Source organism: Epinephelus lanceolatus, chromosome 7 (genome assembly GCF_041903045.1).
Source record: "Epinephelus lanceolatus isolate andai-2023 chromosome 7, ASM4190304v1, whole genome shotgun sequence".
Classification (NCBI taxonomy): domain Eukaryota; kingdom Metazoa; phylum Chordata; class Actinopteri; order Perciformes; family Serranidae; genus Epinephelus; species Epinephelus lanceolatus.
The window spans coordinates 21,873,513-21,893,552 of NC_135740.1; the positions used below are offsets into that span (position 1 = coordinate 21,873,513).

At 40.4% G+C, this 20,040-nt stretch overlaps 3 protein-coding genes and 1 long non-coding RNA gene across 4 annotated transcripts; all 4 read right to left on the reverse strand.

The window, feature by feature from the left end:
• Positions 1-1,526: 1,526 nt before the first annotated feature.
• On the reverse strand, positions 1,527-3,121 carry LOC117260627 (uncharacterized). Its single transcript, XR_004501939.2, has 4 exons — positions 2,483-3,121; positions 2,232-2,352; positions 1,935-2,009; positions 1,527-1,771 (listed from the first exon to the last, which is right to left on the reverse strand). It is a non-coding gene; the product is annotated as an uncharacterized LOC117260627 (long non-coding RNA).
• A 4,603-nt stretch (positions 3,122-7,724) lies between these two features.
• On the reverse strand, positions 7,725-10,310 carry LOC117260626 (C-X-C motif chemokine 10-like). The gene is made up of 4 exons (XM_033632619.2): positions 10,027-10,310; positions 9,740-9,851; positions 8,121-8,198; positions 7,725-7,979 (listed from the first exon to the last, which is right to left on the reverse strand). Exons 1-4 carry the CDS (start codon positions 10,088-10,090, stop codon positions 7,937-7,939), a joined length of 297 nt encoding a protein of 98 aa, XP_033488510.1. The 5' UTR covers positions 10,091-10,310; the 3' UTR covers positions 7,725-7,936.
• Positions 7,725-11,964, reverse strand: LOC117260624 (C-X-C motif chemokine 10-like). The gene is made up of 5 exons (XM_078169290.1): positions 11,746-11,964; positions 11,466-11,586; positions 11,207-11,284; positions 10,931-11,055; positions 7,725-7,874 (listed from the first exon to the last, which is right to left on the reverse strand). Exons 1-4 carry the CDS (start codon positions 11,807-11,809, stop codon positions 10,977-10,979), a joined length of 342 nt encoding a protein of 113 aa, XP_078025416.1. The 5' UTR covers positions 11,810-11,964; the 3' UTR covers positions 7,725-7,874; positions 10,931-10,976.
• Positions 11,965-13,898: 1,934 nt separating this feature from the next.
• On the reverse strand, positions 13,899-15,052 carry LOC144463802 (C-X-C motif chemokine 10-like). Its single transcript, XM_078169291.1, has 4 exons — positions 14,834-15,052; positions 14,587-14,704; positions 14,314-14,391; positions 13,899-14,170 (listed from the first exon to the last, which is right to left on the reverse strand). Exons 1-4 carry the CDS (start codon positions 14,895-14,897, stop codon positions 14,128-14,130), a joined length of 303 nt encoding a protein of 100 aa, XP_078025417.1. The 5' UTR covers positions 14,898-15,052; the 3' UTR covers positions 13,899-14,127.
• Between the last annotated feature and the right edge of the window lie 4,988 nt (positions 15,053-20,040).

Consider the following 20,040-nt stretch of genomic DNA (forward strand, 5'->3'; position numbering starts at 1 on the left):
AATATACTTTAATCAGAAATCAGATTGTAGAAATTATAGACAGGTGGCACACAAAACATATAAAAGCTTTATAACTCCATGGCGTGAGACCTACTTGAGCAATTTAAAGCGACACTTACCTTTCTGGAAATTCTACGCTTTTCTTTGTTTAGGTTAAAATGCTATTAATAAGCTGATGGCACACTAAAATGTAAGTGAATTCCACCAGAGATAAAAACTCATAATTATACCATTCTCATATGGTTCAAAGAAAACTCCGACAAATCATTGTATTCGGGCCAAATGCTATGATTGGCTGAGCATCCTGTCTGTCTTCCCCACGTGGAGGCCTCTGACTGACATAACCGCTCACGTAACAACCCCGTCACCAGTACTATCTAACGTTAGTGTTAACGCTATATTATAAAACTCATCAGTCATCACTGACCCCAGATAAGTTTCAAAACTCTGTGGTTGCGTTTGACTGTGCAGGACAGGTAACGTTATGTTTAGTCTCCTTCTAATATAACATATAACTGCTTCTAATATAACATATAACATGTAGCGTAGCCTCCAGAGGTGGGTAGTAACTAGTTACATTTACTCAGTTACATTTACTTAAATAACTTTTTGGATAAATTGTATTTTTCAGAGTAATTTTAATGCAAAATACTTTTTACTTTTACTTGAGTTATATTGTTTTAATGCAACAATACTCTTACTTGAGTACAATATTTGGCTACTCTACCCACCTCTGAGTACATAATTACATATAAATATATATATATAAATATATATATATGTACAGTATATATAAGAATATATTTGTGTTTCTTGTGCCTTGATTTATGTTATGTTTGTAAAGATTTCATTTATTTATGTTTTAGTTAAAGGGGTATCGTTTAAAATATATGAATTTGCAGATTATTATTTTTGATTGACTGATTACATTCATGTTCTTATTTTACAAATAAATCAAATGTTACTCAACAGTTACTCAGTACTTGAGTAGTTTTTTCACCAAATACTTTTTTACTCTTACTCAAGTAATTATTTGGATGACTACTTTTTACTTTTACTTGAGTAATGTTGTTCTAAAGTATCAGTACTTTTACTTGAGTACAGTATTTGGCTACTCTACCCACCTCTGATAGCCTCTGAAAGATTAACGTTATCTTCCTTGTGCGTTTCCACTTACTAGTGACGTTAACGCTACTGTCTAACACTGTAACCTTATTCTAAAACTCATCAGTCATCACTGACTCCTGTTGAGTTTTAAAACTCCGGGGTTGCGTTTGACTGTCTTGGTTGCAACATTACACTCGCTCTCCTCTTCCGTGTATCTAACGTTACCATGCCAGCGCCTATGTCTATCATAGATGTAATGAGGATGTAATGGAGGAAGGGGGGAGTAGGCCTTTGGGGGGGGTGGAGTTGTGAATGTTCAAATTTTTTCTAAGTGCTGTGTGAAATGCAAGAAAGGTAAGAGATGCTTTAAGTCGACTGAACATAAAATCATTGCACATACGACACGTTAACAAGTCATGCTAGTTCAACAGATAGTCATTTAATACAATGGACATATGAACAATGAAAGATCTTGAAGCTGACATGAAACAGTCAAGTTTGTTTAACAAATAAGTATCCAGTGCATTGAACATGAATAAATCATTTTCAGTAAACGTGATTTTAATATGTGTACCTGATGAACATATTTTTTTTCATGCTAATCCAACAGATTCTTTTGTCAGTAGGCTATGGGCTGGTTGGTCCTTCTGTGGTTAAGAGTTTCCTAGAAATGACAATAAAAAAGGACACACAGACACATTAGAGAAGGCAGTATGTCACTCATACTCAATACTGATGTCAAATAGTGATTCACTGAATGGTTAGTAACTGGATAGTCATTATATTCTGAAGATGAGGCTGGGGTTCATGTCTGTAAATCTACTCACAGTCGAGCCATGAGTTTTTGCATATCCTTCAAATTGGGGTTCAGGCAGTAGTGACGGCCGGTGTATTTGGTGACGCTGGTGAAACAAAGTTAGTAAATAAACAGGAGTTCATTATTATTTTCATTACAGCTTAGGCCAGACTTGGATTAAAATGCTGTTCAAGGTTGTCAGGTTTACTGAGGACGATACAAGCTTCCTATTAGCACACACACACATAACACACGCACAACGCATGCAAATAGCAAATCAGCATTTTTCAGTTGCATTAACATACTGCATTCCCAAAACCTTGCAAACCTTGATTAAAGATTTGAGTTGTCACAGGAGGGGTTTGGTTCATTGATCTTGATGTCCTGTATCTCAGATGTCAGGCCAATAGCATTCCTCACACGCTGACACATACAGGACTGTGCTGGTTCTTGGGACAGCCAAGAAGACAAGACAACATTTTTTAGTAATTTTACTGCACAGATTTCTGCTCACAGCTACCAAACCTCATGTTGTCTATGTTAGAGCTGCGAATACTGAAAAAAGCTTTAAAAACTTACGCTGGGCTTTAGAGATGCAGACCATGACAGCCAGGAGCAGAAACACTTTCATGATCCTGGACATTGTCGGTTTCCTCTTTGGTCAAGATGACACTGGTGCTGGAAGAAATCTTGTTTCTTGTGATGAAGATGATAGCAGGGAGCTGTGGCAGATATTCAACCTGACAGATCAGCTAGAGTCAAACAGAGCAAAGTGTGTGTAGTATTACAGCCTATAGGACTCGGTACATCTGAGCCGCCCCTGTCAGAGTTAAGCGGGAACACATGTTGTTGGCGGGTTATTCACCCTGTAATCTCAGAGTGTGTCTGCAGCTTTGAGGTCCTCAGATATATGATATATGTATATACTAGAAAGACAAATAATTGTACCGAGCTGACACTTTAGAGGGTAACTGCCTCTGATATTTAATGTTTGGCCTTCATTCTGCACGAGATTGATATGTCAACTGGCAGGGTGCAAAGTACAGGGAAGCCACACGTGCGAGCCACTGGCGGTGGATAAACAGGAAACAGTTGATAGCAGGAATAAGCAGCTAGTAGCAAGAGGGAAACGCAAACCTGACAGACACTGTAAAGATGAGGAACTGGGGAGACAAAGAATTCCACACCCTCCTTGGCCTCGCAAACAAAGAGGCCATTAAGCTGAAAAAAAAATTAAATATATATATATAAATGAAAAATATTACAATCAATTCAATCAATTTTATTTATAAAGCCCAATATCACAAATCACAATTTACCTCACAGGGCTTTACAGCATATGACATCCCTCTGTCCTTATGACCCTCACAGCGGATAAGGAAAAACTCCCCAAAAAAAACCCTTTAACGGGGAAAAAAAACTGGTAGAAACCTCAGGAAGAGCAACTGAGGAGGGATCCCTCTTCCAGGACGGACAGACGTGCAATAGATGTCGTACAGAACAGATCAGCATAATAAATGAACAGTAATCCGCATGACACAATGAGACAGAGAGAGAGACAGAGAGAGAGAGAGAGAGAGAGAGAGAGAGAGAGAGAGAGAGAGAGAGAGAGATGCAGGACAGACGGTAACGACAGTAGCTTACAACAACATTAATGAAAGTAATAATATTATCGTTATAGTTCTGGCTACTGTGGTACAATATGTTGAAAGTATGTATTAATATCTGACAGTATACTTGTGTGACAATAGTCATATGTATATAATAACAGTAGAAGTATGACTAATGACTAATGATGGCAGCAGCAGCAGGAGGCATCTGGCAGGACCACGGCAGCAGCACAACCACACACGTCACGCTATCCAGGCACCGCTGCGATACGAGTTAACCTGAGAGACAGTGGAGCACAAAGGCTCCAGAGAAGAAGCCGAGTTAGTGACATCCAGAATGGCCGAGTTAGCAAGATGCAGTAATAGAATACGAGAGAGAGAGAGAGAGAGAGAGGGAGAGAGAGGGAGCCCGGTGTATTATAGGGGGTCCTCCGGCAGACTAGGCCTAAGTCAGCCTAACTAGGGGCTGGTACAGGGCAAGCCTGAGCCAGCCCTAACTATAAGCTTTATCAAAGAGGAAAGTCTTAAGTCTAGTCTTAAATGTGGAGACGGTGTCTGCCTCCCGGACCGTAACAGGAAGATGATTCCACAGGAGAGGAGCCTGATAGCTGAAGGCTCTGGCTCCTGATCTACTTTTGGAGACTTTAGGGACCACGAGTAACCCTGCGTTCTCAGAGCGCAGTGTTCTGGTGGGATAATATGGCACTATGAGCTCACTAAGATATGACGGAGCTTGACCATTTAGAGCTTTATAAGTTAACAGTAGGATTTTAAATTCAATTCTGGATTTTACAGGGAGCCAGTGCAGAGAAGCTAAAACAGGAGAAATATGATCTCGTTTCTTAGTTCCTGTTAATACACGTGCTGCTGCATTCTGAATTAGCTGGAGAGTTTTTAAGGACTTACTAGAGCTACCTGATAATAGAGAGTTACAGTAATCCAGCCTTGAGGTAACAAAAGCGCAGACCAATTTTTCTGCATCTTTTCGGGTCAGGATAGGCCTACTTTTCGCAATATTACGCAGATGAAAAAATGCAGTCCGTGAGGTTTGTTTTAAATGAGAATTAAAAGACAAATCTTGATCAAATATTACTCCGAGGTTTCTTACGGTAGTGCTAGAGGCCAGAGCAATGCCATCTAGAGAAACTATGTCATCAGATAAAGAGTCTCTGAGTTGTTTGGGGCCAAGAACAATAACTTCAGTTTTGTCTGAATTTAACATCAGGAAATTGGTGCTCATCCAAGTTTTTATGTCTTTAAGGCAGTTATGGAGTTTAGTTAATTGATTACTTTCTTCTGGCTTCATTGATAAATACAACTGTGTATCATCCGCATAACAATGGAAATTTATAGAGTGATTTCTAATGATGTTACCTAAAGGAAGCATATATAGAGTAAATAGGATTGGTCCGAGTACAGAACCTTGCGGAACTCCAAAACAGACTTTGGTACGTAAGGATGATTCATTATGAACGTCAACAAACTGAAAACGATCAGATAAATAAGATTTAAACCAGCTTAGTGCAGAACTTTTTAAGCCAATTAAATGTTCCAGTCTCTGCAGTAGAATTTGATGGTCAATTGTGTCAAACGCCGCACTAAGATCTAATAAAACAAGTACAGAGACAAATCCTTTGTCTGAAGCAATCAGAAGGTCATTTGTAATTTTACCTAGTGCTGTCTCAGTGCTATGATGCACTCTAAATCCTAACTGAAATTCCTCAAATAAATTATTATCATGGAGAAAATCACACAGCTGGTCTGCAACTACTTTCTCAAGGATCTTTGACATAAAGGGAAGATTAGATATTACCTGTTAAATATATGATAATTCTTCAAAAGCATGATTTTATTGCTGAAATTTAGTTGTTGGTTTTTGTTTTGGTGTGCCACCATAAGATTTCCAGGGGCCCCATCTGCCCCCCACCCCCTATGAATGATTTCTGGGGGCACCACTGGCATTGGCAGCTCTGAACCACAGGGTAGCGCTGTTGATGTAGGACACAAACAGTATCAGACTTGGAACAGAAAACAGTCACTCGCTGCTCCTTTGATTATCTTTTAATTAAAAAACACTGAAATTAGCAAAATGCAGAAAATTTGGGTTACAGTACATATATCTATATATCTATATCTATATTTATAAAATCAAATGAAAGAAAAGAGAAAGGAAATATACTGTCAGTGCACATCATAGACGGTAAATAGACAAAAAGTTTCATTCATTTCACATCTGCATTGCTTGTCGCAGAGGAAACTTTTTTAGCTGCGCTTGTAGCACAGTAACACACAACCCCTGAGCCAGAGAACGAGTCGCTGTGCAGCATCAGACTCTTGTTAGCAGTTAAATCAGTAGCACAAAGCACACATACCCCCCAAGCTGAAGAATGAGCTGCTCCGCAGTGACAGCCTCTTCGCAGCTAACCCAGAAGCACACAGTCTATGGTTGCACCACACACACCCTCAGAACAAGGGAGAAAGAGCCGCTGCACAGCGACAGCCTCTCATTCAGCAGAGACCAAAAAGTGCATACCATTTTCATACCATCTGGGCAGCTTGTAATGCATTATCTTCTGTTATAGACTATCTTTGGTAGTATTTATACACTAGGGAGGGGTTATGATAGGAGCTACTCCAGTGCATAATCGAGCAGGCTTTAACGCGCGTCAAAAACATCCCGGACACAGAAATGGTGAAAAACAGTTTAAAAGTCTAACTACTTTCTAACACCTAGAATGTGTTTAGAAAAAAAATAACTGATTGTGCTTTACCTGGATTTTAATGTCAAACATTAAACTTTTGTCAATATGGAAATGCTCCACATTTTAGCTTGATTAGATTCTCCACAACTCAAGTACTCACTATACAGAAAGCATGAGCACCAAATATAGTTCATTTAGATTTACCGGTGTGGTAAACAAGAGAGATGAAGAAAAAGCGCTGATCCCTATCTGTGAAGCCAAATCCCCCCCAATACATGTCATAATTAAGGCCTTATCTCTTACACAATCTCCATTTTGTCACATAAGATGGTTGCTTGGTAAATCTGGACGTCCTTTATGTCAGACATTGAGTTGATTTTATTCCTGACACGCTGACACAGACACTGTCCTGTTTCACGCTCTACAGAGAAAGACATGGGGAAAAACGATTAATTTAATTACATTTTTACCCTGCACAGATATTCCTGCTTACAGCTACCAAAACATATATGAATGTATAAAATGATCTTCACGTTGTCTATATGTGAGTTGTAAATGAAGAAAAAGAAAAAAACTTACTGTTGGCTTTAGAGATGCAGACCATGACAGCCAGGAGCAGAAACACTTTCATGATGCTGGACATTGTTGCTTCCTGTTTGGACAAGATGACACGGGTGTTGGAAAAAAATGTGTTCCTTGTGATGAAGATGATAGCAGGGAGCTGTAATAAATGCAGGTACAAGATAGCTAGAGGCAAAGAGAGCACAATTTGCTGCAGGGGAACTGTGAGGGGCAGAGGGTGGCACTTCAGACACGTACCTTATCATACTTCCTGTGATCAAGGGAAATGTGTTCAAGACTGCAAAGTGAAACTTTAGAAACCACAAAAAAGCACTCTTTTCAGTCTTCCTGTGGTTATGTTGCTAATTATTTAACCATACTTTAGATTTCAAAAGGACATTTTAATAGTAGTAAGAGTTTAAAAACAGCGGTATAAACTGCACCTGCATGTGCAAGTAAACTCTGACATCAAACCATACTTCCTCTGTGTGTGTAAATTGTCATAAAAAAAGCAAACTTTACCAATGATACCAGTAAGGTTACCCCAAATTGAAAGCCAAATGAAAAAGATAGATTTCTGAAAATAAGACGTGACACTTGTGTATCTTTATAATCATGAATCATGCTTAGAATTGGGTTATTATTGATGCATGACCCATGCATGAGGGTGATTCATCCATAATTCACTTTAAAACAGATATTGGCATTGACTGTATTGACTGTAAAATATACTATAATTCTTCAACAGCATAATCTTATTCCTTATATTGAGTTATTGGTTTTTGTTTTGGTGTGCCACCCCAAGATTCCCAGGGGCCCCATCTGTCCCCCCCTATGATACATTTCTGGGGGCACCACTGGCATTGGCAGCTCTGAACCACAAGGTAGCGCTGTTGATATAGGACACAGACAGTATCAGCCTTGGAACAGAAAACAGTCACTCACGGCTCCTTTGATTATTTTACATCTTTATTAAAAAAAACTGAAATTAGCAAAATGCAGAAAACTTATACTGCAGATATACTGTAAGTGCACAGCAGTATAATAGAGGGTCAACAGACAAAATGTTTCATTCATTTCACAATTAATTTGTTTAAGGTGCTTCTGTTTGGGGTTCAGAGGTCATCTGAGCTTCTTTATGGAGTCACATGCGAGCTGTGTTAGTGCACAGCTGGTCCGGCTGTGGTCGAGGTTTTTGGTTTCCTGAATCGACAATAAAACAAGAAGGACACATTAGACACATTACAGCAGCAGCATCATGTCACTGTGGTGATTCACTATAAAGATTACTGTGAGTATCTGGGTGTTCGGTGTATTCTGAAGATGACTGATTTGTCTACTCACATGATGGAAGCCATGAGTCTTTGCACTGCCTTCAAGTTGGGGTTCAGGCAATAGCGGAGGCCACTGTTGTTGGTGACACTGTTGAGAAGAACAGTAGAGATGAGCTGGGGTGACGTGACTCTCTTCACTAAATGTAGCAGATAAACAGATACATAAATGATGACTGTCAGTAGAGTAGTAGATAGTATTCCAAAAATTCAGTTATGGCTTTACGTGTTGGTGTACCACCCCAAAACTTTCATGGGCCCCATTTGGCCACCCCTGTGTAACATTTATGTGGGCGTCACTGCTTTTTTTGTCTCCAGGGCTGAGGTCGATGCTAACCAGTGGTCAAATTCTAGATTGCAGGGCTCACTCGCTCACCCCTCCCCTCGGGTAACTGACGGTGGCCTCGTAGGGACAAAAAGCCTTGCACACAAGTTTTTCAGGAGTAGGTCTATCTAGCGACAAGGTGAATATTTATTTAGAAATCTAAACCATGTTACGATATTATAATGAATCCCTCACGAGCAGGAGACCAGAGTAGTGTTCGGGAAAAAGGCCAGTTTATTTGAGCACTCCAAAAACTCTGGTAACACTCCAGGGGGTAAAAGACTCCGTCCCAAACTCTGACTCTTCTAGCGTAACACACACACTTCATACACACATACTCTTTTACCATACCGAGTGGGGACCCCCTCCCCTCTCTGCTCCGCCAATCTCCAGCCCGCACACTGACTGACAGCTGTTTATTTAGCCTAGCAATATCTCCGGACTATAGTAGCTGCAATGGACGACTTTGAATGCGATTTTTGAAGAGTTTCTTGTAGCGGACACAGACCCAGAGCCATACCTGTTTGAGCCGGAGCATACAGATGAGGAACTCCATGTGTTTGATGCTGAGCGGGTGAGAAGAGAGGCTGAATGCACAGAATGGGATTCAGTACTACTGCTACCATAGCTGGGGAGATATATCATCAGGAGGAAAAGCGCCGCAGAGAGTGCATCACAAGGAGTGAAGTTGCGTCTTCTTTTCCTTGCAGATGACGGTTCGGGTTCATTCTCTCCTGTTGCGTGGTAAGTGTGGTCCATTCGCAAACTTTATAACTAAAAAAACTTTTCACTACTCTCTATCGACGAACTACTAACACTCTCTGCTGTTTCCTCCTCCTTCTTCCTTCCTTCCGCTGTCTTCGTTGGTTTATTTATACATGCGAAATGCGTTCTCTGGCTGGCTGGATTGTCCACTCAGTCTGCCGTACATACATGGCGGCGCAAGATGGCGACCTCTCTAAAGCAAGGCCCTTGCTAAATATATATATAAAGGCATAATTATAAGGCTACGAAAACCAAACGAATTTTATTTTATAGCGATTATACACTTGTATAAACATATTAATGGGTAGAATATTCAGATTCAGATTCAGATTGACAATAAACCATGTCAAATATTACACACTGGCCCTTTAAATGATCCTTGAAACTCCTGACATACTCTAACATAACACACACATGCACGCACACACGCAAGCAAACACAGAACATGCAAATAGCAAATTAGCATTTTCTAATTGTGAGACATTATTGCATTAACATACTGCATTCCCAAAACCTAAATTGTAGATTTGAGTTTATCTTACACAATCTCCACTCTGTCACAGAAGACGGTTGGTTGGTAGATGTTGATGTCCTGCATGTCAGACACCAGGATGATTTTATTCCTGACACGCTGACACAGACACTGTGCTGATACTTGGGACAGCCAGGAAGACAAGACAAAACAATTTAATAATTTAATTATTTCTTTTTTTTTTACTGCATGGATTTCTGCTCACAGCTACCAAAATGTGTCATTGTCCATCAGCAAAACAAACCTCATGTTGTCTATGTTAGAGCTGCGAATGCTGAAAAAGGTTTAAAAACTTACGCTGGGCTTCAGAGATGCAGACCATGACAGCCAGGAACAGAAACACTTTCATGATCCTGGACATTGTTGGTTTCCTCTTTGGTCAAGATGACACTGGTGCTGGAAAAAAATCGTGTTTCTTGTGGTGAAGATGATAGCAGGGAGCTGTGGCAGATATTCAGCCTGAGAGATCAGCTAGAATCAAACAGAGCAAAGTTCTCCAGGGAAAGGGTGCAAGTGTTTGTCTGAGTGTGGGATGGGTGAACAGCATTACAGCCTGTAGGATTCGGTAGATCTGAGCGGCCCCTGTCAGAGTTAAGGGGGGGACACATGCTGTTGGAGGGTTATTCACCCTGCAATCTCAGAGTCTGTTTGCAGTTTTGTGTTGAGTTGACACTTTAGAGGGTAACTGCCTCTGATATTTAATGTTTGGCATCCATTCTGCACGAGATCGATATGTGAACTGGCAGGGTGCAAAGTACAGGGAAGCCAGGGGGAGCCTGGCTCCTCTTAATAATAAAAATAACAACAACACCACTAATAATAATACTAATAATGATAAAAATAATGATAATAATAATAGCTTTATCTAACACATTTCATACAATGATGCAGCCTAAAGTGGTTCACAAGGGGGCATGGGGGGTTGATACATTTCTGGGGGCACCACTGGCATTGGCAGCTCTGAACCACAAGGTAGCGCTGTTGATATAGGACACAGACAGTATCAGACTTGGAACAGAAAACAGTCACTCACGGCTCCTTTGATATTTTGATTTTTATTAAAAAGCACATAAATCTATTTACAAAAACAAATGAGAAGAAATACAATAGAACAGAGATATACTGTAAGTGCACAGCAGTATAAATAGAAGATAAATAGAAAAGAAAAGCTTCGTTCTTTCCACAAATACATTCGTTTAAGGTGCTTCTGTTTGGGGTTCAGAGGTCATCTGAGCTTCTTCATGGAGTCACATGCGAGCTGTGTTGGCGCTGCCTGTGGAGGAGGTGTGCACAGTTGGTCCGGCTGTGGTCGAGGTTTTTGGTTTCCTGAATCGACAATAAAACAGGAAGGACGCACATTAGACACATTACAGCAGCAGCATCATGTCACTCATAAAAAATGGTGATTCACTATAAAGATTACTGTGAGCAACTGGGTGTTCGGTGTATTCTGAAGATGACTGATTTGTCTACTTACATGATGAAAGCCATGAGTCTTTGCACTGCCTTCAAGTTGGGGTTCAGGCAATAGCGGAGGCCACTGTGGTGGGTGACACTGTTGAGAAGAACAGTAGAGGTGAGCTGGGGTGACAGGATTCAGGCAGGCAGACTGATGACTATAAGTGATTTAGGGTTTGCAGAGGAAGATACAAGATACAAGCTTACTATTATCACAACATACTATTTTGTATTTAGAACACATTATTGCAGTAATTAAAGATTTAAGTGTATCTTACACAATCTCCACTTTGTTACAGAAGATGGTTGCTTGGTAAATCTGGACGTCCTTTATGCCAGACATCGAGTTGATTTTATTCCTGACACGCTGACACAGACACTGCTGTCCTCTTTCATGATCTACAGAGAAAGACATGGGGGAAAACGGTTAATTTATTATTATTTTTTTCCCTGCACAGATTCCTGCTTACAGCTACCAAAATGTATGAGATGAATGTATAAAATGATCCTCATGTTGTCTATGTTAGAGTTGTAAATGCTAGAAGTGTAGAAACTTACGCTGGGCTTCAGAGATGCAGACCACGACAGCCAGGAGCAGAAACACTTTCATGATGCTGGACATTGTTGCTTCCCGTTTGGTCAAGATGACACTCGTGCTCGTTAAAATCTTGCTTCTTGTGGTGAAGATGATAAAGAGGAGCTGCGATAAGTGCGGCCAAAGAGATTAGCTAGAGAGCAAAGCTTGTTGACAGGAGAACTGTGAGGGGTAGAGGCCAAGGGTCTCCTTAAATACTCTTTTCAGACACATACTTCATCATACTTCCTGTGACGAAGGGAATTTTTGTGACTGCAAAGTGAAACTTCAAAAACCACGAGAAAAAAGAACCACTCACTCTTTCCACTCGTCTCCTCCTGTGGTCGTATTAATAATAATTTCACCAGATTTTAGATTTTTAAAAGTGCATTTAATAGTATGTATGAGGATAAGAATATAAAATCAGTTAAGCTTGTTGCAGCTGTAAACCTGCATGGACAACTAAACTTTGAAACCTGTACTCATACGAGTTGTGTAAAATATCATATGATCTTAAACAAATCCTCCCACACTTTTACGTTTTTATTTTTAAAAGAACAAAGATCTTAACGTAAAGGTCATGTTGAAATTATTTGTTTAAAAAAAATCTAAATAAATGATGGCATTTGGATCCCTTGTGTTTTTTAATTTCGTTTTTGCAATATAAAATTAATAATAATAATAATACATTTTATTTATAGAGCGCTTTTCATGGTACTCAAAGACACTTTACATGAGTTAAAATGATCACTGATCCTTTTTATTTGATTTTTAATTAAAAAACACTGAAATAACCAAAATGCTGAAAAATTTGGTTTAAAACAAATAAATCTATTCAGAAAAACAAATGAAAGAAAAGAGAAAGGAGATATACTGTCAGTGCACACCATAGACAGTAAATAGACAAAAAGTTTCATTCATTTCACATCTACATTGCTTTAAGGTGTTTCTGTTTCAGGTTCAGAGGTCTTCTGAGCTTCTTTATAGAGTCAGATGTGAGTTCTGTTGGCGCTGCGTGTGGTGGAGGTGGCTCGCAGTCATTTTTTGGTTTCCTCTTAAAATGATAATAAAGCAGAGACACACACGAGACACATTACGACAGTGTGAAAAAAGCACTGTGTCACTCATTACTGTTATTTCTATAACACAAGGTGATTCACTGAAACGTTAGTAACTGAGTGGTCAGTGTGTTCCGAGGATGAGGCGGGGATTTATATCAGTGCACTACATACACCTAGACACAGTCCTTGCTATGAGGTTTTGCACTGCCTTCATCTTGGGGTTCAGGCAATAGTGAAGGCCACTTTTGGTGATAACACTGTTGAAATGGTGAAGATGATAGCAGGGAGCTGTAATAAATGCAGCTAAAAAGATAGCTAGAGGCAAAGAGAGCACAATTTGCTGCAGGGGAACTGTGAGGGGCAGAGGGTGGCACTTCAGACACGTACCTTATCATACTTCCTGTGATCAAGGGAAATGTGTTCAAGACTGCAAAGTGAAACTTTAGAAACCACAAAAAAGCACTCTTTTCAGTCTTCCTGTGGTTATGTTGCTAATAATTTAACCATACTTTAGATTTCAAAAGGACATTTTAATAGTAGTAAGAGTTTAAAACAGTGGTATAAACTGCACCTGCATGTGCAAGTAAACTCTGACATCAAACCATACTTCCTCTGTGTGTGTAAATTGTCATAAAAAAAGCAAACCTTACCAATGATACCAGTAAGGTTACCCCAAATTGAAAGCCAAATGAAAAAGATAGATTTCTGAAAATAAGACGTGACACTTGTGTATCTTTATAATCATGAATCATGCTTAGAATTGGGTTATTATTGATGCATGATCCATGCATGAGGGTGATTCATCCATAATTCACTTTAAAACAGATATTGGCATTGACTGTATTGACTGTAAAATATACTATAATTCTTCAACAGCATGATCTTATTCCTGATATTAAGTTATTGGTTTTTGTTTTGGTGTGCCACCCCAAGATTCCCAGGGGCCCCATCTGTCCCCCCCTATGATACACTTCTGAGGGCACCACTGGCATTGGCAGCTCTGGACCACAAGGTAGCGCTGTTGCTATAGGACACAGACAGTATCAGACTTGGAACAGAAAACAGTCACTCACGGCTCCTTTGATATTTTTGATTTTTATTAAAAAAGCACATAAATCTATTTACAAAAACAAATGAGAGGAAATACAATAGAACGGAGATATACTGTAAGTGCACAGCAGTATAAATAGAAGATAAATAGAAAAGAAAAGCTTCGTTCTTTTCACAAATACATTCGTTTAAAGTGCTTCTGTTTGGGGTTCAGAGGTCACCTGAGCTTCTTCATGGAGTCACATGCGAGCTGTGTTAGTGCACAGTTGGTCCGGCTGTGGTCGAGGTTTTTGGTTTCCTGAATCGACAATAAAACAAGAAGGACGCACATTAGACACATTACAGCAGCAGCATCATGTCACTGTGGTGATTCACTATAAAGATTACTGTGAGTAACTGGGTGTTCGGTGTATTCTGAAGATGACTGATTTGTCTACTCACATGATGGAAGCCATGAGTCTTTGCACTGCCTTCAAGTTGGGGTTCAGGCAATAGCGGAGGCCACTGTTGTTGGTGACACTGTTGAGAAGAACAGTAGAGGTGAGCTGGGGTGACGTGACTCTCTTCACCAAATGTAGCAGATAAACAGATAGATAGAGGATTCAGGCAGGTAGACGGATGACTGTCAGTAATTACTATTAATTACTATTTTATATTATCAGTTACTATTTTATATTTAGAACACATTATTGCAGTAATTTAAGTGTATCTTACACAATCTCCACTTTGTTACAGAAGATGGTTGCTTGGTAGATCTGGACGTCCTTTATGTCAGTCATCGAGATTATTTTATTCCTGACACGCTGACACAGACACTGTCCTGTTTCACGCTCTACAGAGAAAGACAGGGGGAAAAAAAACGGTTAATTTAATTACATTTTTTCCCTGCACAGATTCCTGCTTACAGCTACCAAAATGTATGATATGAATGTATAAATGCTAAAAAAGTGTAGAAACTTACGCTGGGCTTCAGAGATGCAGACCACGACAGCCAGGAGCAGAAACACTTTCATGATGCTGGACATTGTTGCTTCCCGTTTGGTCAAGATGACACTCGTGCTCGTTAAAATCTTGCTTCTTGTGGTGAAGATGATAAAGAGGAGCTGCGATAAGTGCGGCCAAAGAGATTAGCTAGAGAGCAAAGCTTGTTGACAGGAGAACTGTGAGGGGTAGAGGCCAAGGGTCTCCTTAAATACTCTTTTCAGACACATACTTCATCATACTTCCTGTGACGAAGGGAATTTTTGCGACTGGAAAGTGAAACTTCAAAAACCACAAGAAAAAGAACCACTCACTCTTTCCACTCGTCTCCTCCTGTGGTCGTATTAATAATAATTTCACCAGATTTTAGATTTTTTAAAGTGCATTTAATAGTATGTATGAGGATAAGAATATAGACTCAGTTAAGCTTGTTGCAGCTGTAAACCTGCATCGACAACTAAACTTTGAAACCTGAGTTGTGTAAAATATTATATGACCTTTAAACGAATCCTCCCACACTTTTACTTTAAAAAAAAAAAATGATACCATGAAGAACAGAGATCTTAATATAGAAGTTATGTTGAAATCATTTGTTTTAAAAAAATGTAAATAACTTTACATGAATTAAAAATGATCCTAAAATGAAATATAATGAAATACACACAACATCATTCACACATTAAAAGTCACTTTGAAAAGATGAGTTTTGATGAGTGATTTGAATCAGTGTTTCAGGTTTTGAACTGAGCCGAATCTGCAGTATGTCTTTGTGACAATAAAACACCAGAATAAAGAAAAAAGAATGACACATTAAACCTCTTTATTTTGTCTCCTCTCACAATCTGGAAAGAATTGCGTGGATTAGATTATATTTGGCAACACAAAGTGTGGGCTGGTGATCTTTATTACATCTGTCTCTGTATGTATTTTGTGTGCATCGGTGGTTAACACCTCCTGCGTCTACAGCGCCAAGTCAAATGTGTGAGTGTTCAGAAGAAAATGAAGGCAAGCATGATTTCATTTCTTTCCACTGTAGCTGCGTGGTCGTTACACTGTCTTGACATTTGTGGTGTGAAAAAAGTCAGTATAATCAGTATTATATGATGGATTCTGGTTTTAATTTTCCTCATTATATTCTATCACCTCCACTGTCAAAAAGATCTTAAAAGATAGGCCCTTCTGTGGTCACGGCTTTGAAAGGAAATGCTTGGTTTGAGCAGAAAGCACAGTCTGAATGTAAGTTTCAGTTTTATGTGCTCTTTCGCTTTTTGTATAGTGAAGTAAACTGAAGTCACGGCACATTTCTCTATTTTTAATATACTTCTCTTTTCTTCTGTAGTTTGGCCACAAAGATAGGAAACATCCTACTTTCCTATAATTTAATGAAATGTTTGTTATGATGAGTGTTAGAGAGAAAAATGATGATAAAGGACCCTGAAGGCAAAAGAACGTGACTATGAATGCCATAAAAGCAGGTTTCTGACCTGGCAACGTTATGTATCTCCAAATCAGGGGTGTAACAGTATACAAAATTCACAGTTACCTTGGTTTTGAGGTCACAGTTTGGTAAAACAAACCAAACAAAGGGCAGAAAAAAAATCAGTAATTTTAAAAAATGCAAACATTCAATGGTGGCTCATTGGCCATAATTCATACTGTAAGAGTGAAGGCACTCAACTGCTGGCATATTGTCAATAAGATAAAATAAATAACACAAGTGCCAGTAATGTTAATGTTGTTCTCTATCTTTAGACTGTGACCTGCAGGCACAAAATGGCTGACTAAAAAGTACACGTGAAGGCACATTGTAACGAAGCTCTAGCACTTTGACGCTGTATTTGCTGCAGTGTGAGGCTGCCTGAACACTGTGGGGTCGTTCATTGAGCTTTACTAACCTGGCTAACTGGGCTTAGCCAACTAATGCACAGCCAAAACTTTTCAAGGAGAACTCATGCTTCAGAATCTCTGTTACATGTTTGTGAGTAGTGGACATAAATAGACTGCCGTAGCTGTTTGAGTCACGGGGCGAATCAAACATATGTTGAATATTGAAAAATTATTATTTTTGGCAACACAAAGTGTGGACGTCTTAGCTGTACCATGTCACCCCTACTCCAAAAGTCAATTTTCAGAATAAATAAATATAAATAATAATAATAAATAATAAAACAGTCATGCTTTACAGGGTTGATTTACAAAAATAAATAAAACACATTTTCTCATTTCCTTGTAATGTTTTCCAGCCATGTACATAGTTCAGGTGTTATGTGCCCAGGTTTTCAGATATCTGTCTCCTTTGGGGCAGAAGTCTTAAGACTGATGTTTTAAAGCCTGGATGAGAAAAAAATTAATTATAAGAGATAAGTGTAAGAATATTCATTCATTCTGTAAGATTCATCAGTACAGGTTTGAACTCAAATGCACAACAAATAGGCAATAGAGTAGATAAGTTCAGGCAGAGTCAAAACCAGTGTAACCAGCAAACAAATCTGACAAGGGGCAGGCAGGGTCAAAAACAGGTGAGCAGGCAAAAAGGGAAAGTATGCTGGATCGCTTGGCAGACACACGACACAATCTGGCAGAGGGCGGGGGAAATGGACTGATATATATACTGAAGGAATGATGGGAGAATGAGCCACAGGTGTGGAGATGGGTGGGGAAAACCAGGTGCAGGTAATGAGCAGATTGAACGGGCTGAGAGGGAGGCGTGATCTGAAATGACAGGAGAGTTAGTGATGAGACATGAAAACAAAACCAGATGAAAACAAAATTAAGAGTTGGGATTCCTGACACATTCATTCATTTTCCATAACCGCTTATCCTGTTGGGGGTCGCAGGGAGGGCTGGAGCCTATCCCAGCTGACATTGGGCGAGTGTTGGCGTACGCCATACTATCACAGGGCTGACAGATAAGCCCCTTTTACACTGCCAGATTTTCCGCGAATGTTGGGCCGTTTTGCCGGCAAGCTGTGAGCGTTAGACACACAACCCCTTTTTAGACAGGAGTTGTGCAAATTTGCAGGAAAGCCCAATCCTTTTTTCAGCATTGGCAGTATAAAAACAAAATTGGGGAGGGCGGAAAATTACCGCCTACCTACTTTTGATTATACAGAATCTGCCTTTTTCGGGGCAATGGGGGGCGTGAGCAAGTAACAAAAGGTGTAGCTTAGTGTATGACGTAAACAGTGACGTGGGAGGGAAGCCGCGGCTGGTCAGGCAGCGATTCTCTCGTAAATCGGCCCGTCCTTCACCGTCCCCGTCATCTGCCGGTTAATCGCCTTTTCGTTTGTGAGGGCAAGGAGGGCGCACAATGCCTTGTCTCCCCAATTGCTCATCTTTACAGTGTCTGTCAGGTTTGTGTTTCCCTCTTGCTACTAGCTGCTCGCTAATTCCTGCTATCAGCTGTTTCCTGTTTATCCACCGCCAGTGGGTCACACGTGCGGCGTCATCAACAGCTCCTCCCACAAGTCTTCAACAGCCCCTCCTGTTGCGGAAGGCTGCCTCGGTCTGTTTAAACTAAAAGGGTTCCGCCAATATGACTACCCTACGAGGCGGAAAACTGGGCACCTCGGATCAACTCGACTTTCCGTCTCTGTGTGTCTAAACGCTCGTAGGTGGCCGGCAAATTGGCCCAACATTGACGGAAAATCTGGCAGTGTAAAAGGGGCTACAGAGGCGGAAAGGCGAGTTGATCCGAGGTGCCCAATTTTCCGCCTTGTAGGGTAGTCATATTGGCGGAACCCTTTTAGTTTAAACAGACCGAGGCAGCCTTCCGGAGGAAGGAGCTGTTGATGATGCCGCACGTTCGACCCACTGGCGGTGGACTAACAGGAAACAGCTGATAGCAGGAATTAGCGAGTAGCTAGTAGCAAGAGGGAAACTGTAAAGGCACTGTAAAGATGAGCGACTGGGGAGACAAGGAATTGCACACCCTCCTTGTCCTCGCAAACAAAGAGGCCATTAACCGTCAGATGACGGGAATGGTGAGGAACAGGCCGACTTACGAGAGAATTGTCGAAGGACTGACTAGCTGCGGCTTTCCTCCCATGTCACTGTTTACGTCATGCGCTGAGCTACATGTTTTGTTACTTACTCACGCCCCCCATTGCCCTGAAAAAGGCGCATTCTGTATAAACAAAAGTAGGTAGGTGGCATTTTGCTGCACTCCCAATTTAGGGAGTGAAGGCAAGGCAAGGCAAGTTAATTTGTAGAGCACAGTTCGTACACAAAGTAATTCAAAATGCTTTACAGAGCAAGAAAATGCATTAAAATCACAATACAAAATAAAAACATAAATAATCATTATAAAATGAACTTTAAAAGAGAAGAGTGCAGATAAGATCCTTTCAGTCATATGCACAGTGAAATAGAGCTGTTTTGAGCCTAGATTTGAACATTGTCAGAGTAGAGGCCTGTCTCACATCTTCAGAAAGACTGTTCCAGATTTTAGCTGCATAAAACTGGAATCCTGATTCCCCATGTTTAGTCCTGACTCTGGGCACCAGCACGAGGCCGGTCCCTGAGGTCCTCAGAGTCCGAGATGGTTCATATGGCACTAACATGTCAGAGATGTACTTTGGTGCTAGGCTGTGGAGAGACTAGTACACAAGCAGAGCTGCTTTAAAGTCTATTCTCTGAGCCACAGGAAGCCAGTGTAGAGACCTGAGCACAGGACTAATATGCTCGTACTTCCTGGTTCTGGTCAGGACCCAAGCAGCAGCATTCTGGATGTACTGCAGCTGTCTTACGGCCCGTTTGGAGAGGCCAGTGAGCAGGCCGTTACAGTAGTCTAACCTACTAGAGACAAATGCATGGATAAGTCTCTCCAAGTCAGGTTTAGACACTATACCTTTGATTTTGGCAATGTTTTTTAGATGGTAAAAAGCTGCTGATGTTATTGATTTGATGTGGCTGTTAAAGTTCAAGTCTGAGTCCATTATTACCCTGAGATTTCTAACCTGATTTGTAGGTTTTAGAGAGAGAGACTGGAGGTGACTGCTGACACTTTCTCTTTGTTTCTGTGGACCAAATACGATGACTTCAGTCTTGTCTGAATTTAGCTGGAGAAAGTTGTTTTGCATCCACACACTGACCTGTTGGATGCAGTGACAGAGTGAATCCACTGGTCCATATTCACCTGCTGTCAGTGAGACATAGATCTGAGTGTCGTCTGCATAATTGTGGGAG